The sequence below is a fragment of the Betta splendens genome, chromosome 5 (genome assembly GCF_900634795.4).
Source record: "Betta splendens chromosome 5, fBetSpl5.4, whole genome shotgun sequence".
Taxonomy (NCBI): Eukaryota; Metazoa; Chordata; class Actinopteri; order Anabantiformes; family Osphronemidae; genus Betta; species Betta splendens.
Window position 1 is genome coordinate 17,308,569 of NC_040885.2, and position 6,046 is coordinate 17,314,614.

General features: G+C 49.9%; 1 protein-coding gene across 3 annotated transcripts in view; it reads left to right on the plus strand.

Annotated features, from left to right (window-relative positions):
• arhgef10la (Rho guanine nucleotide exchange factor (GEF) 10-like a) overlaps positions 1–4,783 on the plus strand; it is a 72,610-nt gene extending 67,827 nt beyond the window's left edge. For all 3 annotated transcript variants that reach the window (XM_029150302.3, XM_029150303.3, XM_055508947.1), the window contains 2 exons: positions 1,185–1,307; positions 1,736–4,783. In XM_029150302.3, coding sequence (XP_029006135.1) covers positions 1,185–1,307; positions 1,736–2,283 — 671 coding nt within the window. In that variant the 3' untranslated portion in view covers positions 2,284–4,783. The remainder of the gene's footprint in view (positions 1–1,184; positions 1,308–1,735) is intronic.
• Positions 4,784–6,046: the final 1,263 nt, after the last annotated feature.

A 6,046-nucleotide genomic window follows, 5' to 3' on the forward strand; every position in this document is an offset into this window, starting at 1 on the left:
ACAGAACAGGTAGATGTTCTTCTGGAGAATGAATTTCATGTTGCACCACCCAGCAACATTTCACGTTGCGCTTTCATTGGGGGGGTGATTGGGCTGCGTGTACACAGGAAATCTTCATTTAGCAAAAGTAACTGAAGCCCGGTGTTTCAGAACCACACAGACCTCAGCCATTTAAAATGTATAGTACCAATTTCTATTTCCTGCCTCCGTGACAATTTTTCTTTTATTTGGGTCAGTCGCAAGAAATCCGACAAATGGGATTTTTCTAAACGTTATGTAACCCGGAGCCCGGTGCTGTGCATGTGCTGGGCTTGTCACACACAGATTGATCGCAGGGCTTGAAGCTTAGCCTGAGCTAACACCTTTCGCTGACAACAAGAGCACATTTGCCTTTTTATTATTCTTGACATGCAAGTATTTTGGCAGGACGTCTGGCAATAATATGCTGATCAGCTGCATCACCAGCATATGGAGGCGTTGGTTAGCGGTCAGCATGGGACCAGGTTCATAATTCCATCATGACTGCGCATGCAGCGCAACACTGAGCCCAGCGAAAGCAGAAACAGTGACTTGGTCTCTAAAAAATAAACCTTCACTCACACAAACTGCATTGCAGCCGTAAAGCTGAAGTATTAAGCTCCAACTGCTCTGGGATCAGATGATGATTCTGTTAAACTTTGCCCCATAAGAATCTTCACTCATGGTGCAGCAGAGGTTTGTGTGTTTATGTGCAGGATGTTTTCAGTCTAGTATAAAATTTGATGGACAGTTCAGTTAGTCCATGACAAGCCTGATATTACGATGTTTGTAGCGCGAGATCTCGGTCTCACCTGTGACAGTCCCATCCATGCAGACAGCTGGAACGGCGACCCCACATGGCCTCACTGTCGGAGAGAAGCGTGAAGCTGCCTGCTAAGCGCCGGCCCCAAAGACTGTCATAGATCATAAATTCTCTGTTTCCCTTCATATCTCTGCAAAAGAGGCAGTAACCGTAAAACGAGCTCTATGTTCTCCCTCTAATGGGAAAAACTGTGGATTCAAAGCGTTATGTCAATGTTGTGTCTAATCAATGAGCAGTGAACTGATGATGTGGGCTCTGAGAGCTGCACCCGCTTGTTTTCGCCCACATGGAGCTTGTGTTGCTCTTTTAGGAGGTGCCTCATTCTCTCTCTCTTTCTCCCCAGGTCAGAAGAGCATGCAAGTGACGAGTCTCCTGATTTGTCAGGGGCTGTTGTGGGTCGGCACTGCCCAGGGTTTAATTATCACTCTCCCCGTCCCTAAACTGGAGGGCATCCCCAAAATAACAGGTATGAATCAGGGGCCGGCTGCCGGCGCATCAGCAGCCTCTTCAGAGGTCAAACAGGAAGCAAGGTGTTTTTTCAGGACACAGGATTACTGTGCGCCGCTGATTATTGAGGTTGCACTTCACATTTTTCTTGTGGCTCTGGGAATTGGTGCAAATATTACTAGGCAGACACCTCACAAATCATACTGTTTATACATTCTTGCAGGGTAATTTAAAAACTGCCTGGCAGCATTTTCTTTATTATGCCGAGTGAATGAGGCGCTTCCTTCCCACAAAACTCCTCATGACCACCTTCTTCCATGCTGCTTTATGGAACCTTAACCACAGTCACACAGTTATGGACACTTACAGATAATTGTTAACCACGAGCAATATGAATCCATTACACAGTGTGTCATTTGTTCCTCCTCTACACGTTCTTGTCCACAGGACGAGGCATGATGTCTCTGAACGCCCACTGTGGCCCCGTGGACTTCCTGGTAGCCACCACCAGCACGCTGTCTCCCGAGCTGCTCAAGAGGGATTCTGTGGGGGACGCTCCGGACCCGTGCGCGGGCGAGGACCGCAGCGACGGCTCCTGTCAGGAGTCCCTGCAGCAGCACGGCTCCGGTCCGGCCGACGGCGCGGGCAGAGGCCGCGGCGTCCTCCTGCAGTACAAGCTGCGCTCCACGGCCGGCCTCCCCGGGCGGCCGCTCACGGCGCTGGGCGACGAGGCCTCCGACTCCTCCCAGGACTCGCTGGAGCACAGCGTGGAGGACGGCTCCATCTACGAGCTGAGCGACGAGCCAGAAACGTGGGTGAGAGGGCGTCCCTGTAAGAAGGACTCTGGGCACAGAGACAGGGTGATGTCTGCAGCCATTATCTCCGGGGGAAAGGGCTACCGGCGACTGAAGCAAGGAGCTGCAGCAGGAACTAGGACGAGCGAGGACGGGTCAGAGGATATTCTCATGGTTTGGCAGCTCCCACTGACGGTGTGAGCATGAAAACATTTGCAGAGTGATGTGTATTTATGGAGGTCTGCCCAGCGCACCCTTGACTCACCTGCTCCATAAATTCGAGGGATTTACCTGCATGAGGAGGTGTTGCCACTGCTACAAACTGTGACATGCTGTGATTTAGTCCATGGAGGAGGGAGACGAGCCGCTCACCACAGGTACCGCCGACCTGTAGGATCCGAACCATCTCTGGACCATCACCGTCGCCAGTCGCAGACTGGTTCCATGTGATTACTTTCATTTGGACTTTCATCGTTCGGACCAAGTTCAGATTGATATGGCTCAGTTTAATCTCATCACGGCTGCGTGTGGCCTGGCTCCTTCCTCTGCGTGGCTCATGGAGGAAGGCCTCTGAGAGGCGCCTTTGTTGGGCCTGTCATGCACTGCGGAGTTGGTGACAGGCCTTGTTTTTGTCTGATCCCATCTTTTCGGAGGTGGAGGCTGGAGACTGCTGCCGCATCACAAAGCACATTAGCATCCCTTTATTAGCTCTGCCAGCTTCCTCTCATCCCATACAATGTGAATGTATGATACCTACTATTGTGTCAAAATTGGATCCGCGATGTCTTGACAAAGCGAAACCAAAAATGTTTTGGGTAGTGAGAAACGCGGCGCGTCCCTGAGGTTGTGATGTCCTCCCCGAGCTCGGTCGCGTTCGGAAAAACACTCTGAAAGGACTGGAATCAGGCTGTAGTTATTAGTGAAACGCCAGAGAAACACCCGCCCAAATATTGTAAACACCACGTATGTGTGTTTTATTATTCACCACCGTGAGACAGACTGGTTGATGTTAATTGAAAAGTCACACACACACAAGCGCTGCAGTTATTTAAACGCAGCAGCTGTTTCTGATGGACGCTGGTGCTACTGAACAAATGGCACCAGTCTGAGTTATTTGGAACTGGCACTGATTTCTGTTACCTGTGACGCGAACGAGGCCTCGCGAATATTTGCTTTCCTTCATGCTCCTATTTAGTAAATATTTTGAATTTAATGCAGACATAAATATTTTATAGTCATGATGTGAGGATGCACATAAACAACGCGTCGTCTCTGGCGCTTTGAGACCTCACGTCTTCAGATCCGTGGCCGGTCTTTAACCTAATAGGCTCATAAAAACATACTGCGTGATATAAACCTGTTGTCATTAGGCTACGGATAAAAATAATTTCCTTTCTTCCTTCAACTGTGAAGATGTGAGACTCTAAAACAAGCAGGACGTCTGTGAACATGGTTCAGTGGTACTGTGAGAAATGTGATGTTTTTATCTATAACCACAATTCAGAATTACAGGAGCGCTGGACTATTGACATTTCACATGTATCTCTGTCAAAGTCAAGACGAACGTGTCGTGTATTGGCTCAGAAGGTGGAAACTCCCACTGTGGATCTTCAGTGGACTGAGCAATGGCAAAGGTCACGGTGTATAATTTTCCGCCACACACGGATCCCGACTTATCTTTTCATCACAGATGAAGCAGAAAGTTCATGTTTCGTATTTCCCCCTCGGAACATCCAGGTTTATTCCCCTTTCCTCCGTCTGCTCGCGGCTGAAATTCCGAGGCATTTAAACATCATGCTGTCAGCGAGAATCATTCTTCAAAATAAAAAAAATAAAAAAAGAAAAGAAGCCGATGATGAAAACTGTCCTCGGATGCTGTCATCTAAATGTAAATCCCAGTGTCAAGTGAGAAATGCTCAATGCTCACATTTGCTGCTAGAACCACGACACCCTCACGGTCACTATAGATGTTCGTTCAACCTTAAACAGAGGATGAGTGAGTCCCCAGAAGATAAACATGATTCTATTTCATAAGCTGAGGATCAGGTACCGTTCAGGTTTTTACTCACAAATGAGATTTAATTTCAAAGGTGACCTTTGACGGATGCTCTGAGACTCTTATGCAGTAAATAATACTACTACTACTGTACTGTACCACTAACTACACGTCTTACTGTACTAAATAAGCCTGCAGTATATTCCCTTTTGTAACAGTGCTGATGTTTAGAAGAAACCGATCACTCGCCGTTTTCCTGTGGTGTTAAAACTTAATTCCATTCCATATGAATGTAAATTGGCTCTATCTGCACTGTTGCTGATGCAACATATGCTTCGCGGGCAGAACGCCGAGGCGCTAACGAGCGCGCGCGGCCTTTAAACGAACGGGCCCGTTTGGGCCGCAGCGCCGGGAGCATCAACCCGTCCGTTATGAGCATCCGTCACAGTTGGCGGGCGACTCGCGGGCTCGGCGTCCGCGCGCCGTCCCCGTCGTTGTGTGCACGCAGTTTTCCGGTGCAATGAGGCAGCGCTGCAGACATAATGGGTGCGCTCACCTTTTGTTTTACCACCTACGACCGTCGGCGTGTTTACGGCCTGCGAGTGAGCAATAAACCACAATGACTGAAGTATCACAGGTGTATGTACTGTATACAGGACGCACTGTCTGACGCTTGGAGCGAAATTAAAACCTGTTTAAACGTGAGTTTGGGTTTGATTCTTTTCCCCTGAGTGAATGGAAAATGCAGATGAAGGTGGTGATGTTATCAAAGCAGCTTAAAGCAGCAGCAGCAGCAGCTTAGCTCCGCAGACTCGCATCGTACGTCGCTGCCATTATTATGCAAATGACCTGACACTTTCCGCTGCTTCTCTGCAACCCAGCGACACAAAATCCAGTTTGCGATCGTCTGATCTGGATTATTCCTCTCGCACTCGTGCCGTTGGGTTGGCGTAATTGCAGTCAGCTGCTCTCGGCGGCTGGAAACCAAATATTTTCACGGCGCGAGGAGGAGGACGTGTGAAATCTGACGTAACGCCCTTCAGCTTTGTGCTCAGCGCTTTATCTCCCTCGCACGCGCTCACCTGTCGACAGACCTGAACAAATGCTCTGATTGACAGCTCCTCTCAATTACAGGTCAAGTGCGGCGTTTGAATGGAACTTGGCTGTGAAATGATGAACCATTGAGACTTTGTCACATGCTTTATGCCGCCGCCTCGTCATCGCAGGCAGCGAGCGAGCGGCTTATGTCACACTGCAGCGGAGGAGACGGGCGGATTGTTATGAGCGGCTTTAACTGCAGGTAAAAACACACTGGGGAACTCGAACCCTTCACATGAGCCCCACCCCCCACGTACTGTAGCTTCATCCCTCTCTCAGCACGTGTCAAAGAGGTCTGGGCGGAATCCAAAGTCTAGTGGGAAATAAGGTGAGGGCCAATCATCAGGTAAATGTGTCCTGTTGCCCTTTGACTTCACAGTTACATTAATAACTTCATATTCCTTCCGACTGCACGTGGAGCAGTGGGGCCACGTAAAGGCCCCCTGCGGTGCTGACGTGTCAAACGGATGGGGGGGGGCGGTGCGTTCAGTGAACGGAGCCTCTGCAGGAAAGGTCAGCGCTAAAATAAAGTGTAATGGGCAAAATGAGAGGAGTAGAGCAGCGTTTAGTTGAGCGCAGTCTGGTGCATCTGCATAAGACACTATATTATACATATAACAATGCAAACGGGCCCTGTTCTGGCATCGACGCGCCCGAACCCCGGCGGACGCTATGATCTAGGCTTTGTTTACCTGTGTTCCCTTCGTTTGAGCCGCGAGCTCCCGTTTACGCCGTGCTTTGGCTCGGAGACGTCATCCGGGGAGCGCGCGGAGCCGCATCCAGCAGCACCGCAATGATCCCGTCACCGCGGGGGGCGTCGCAGCGGCGCCGCGGAGCTCCGGCGAGGGTTGAGGCCGTGCCGTGATCTGC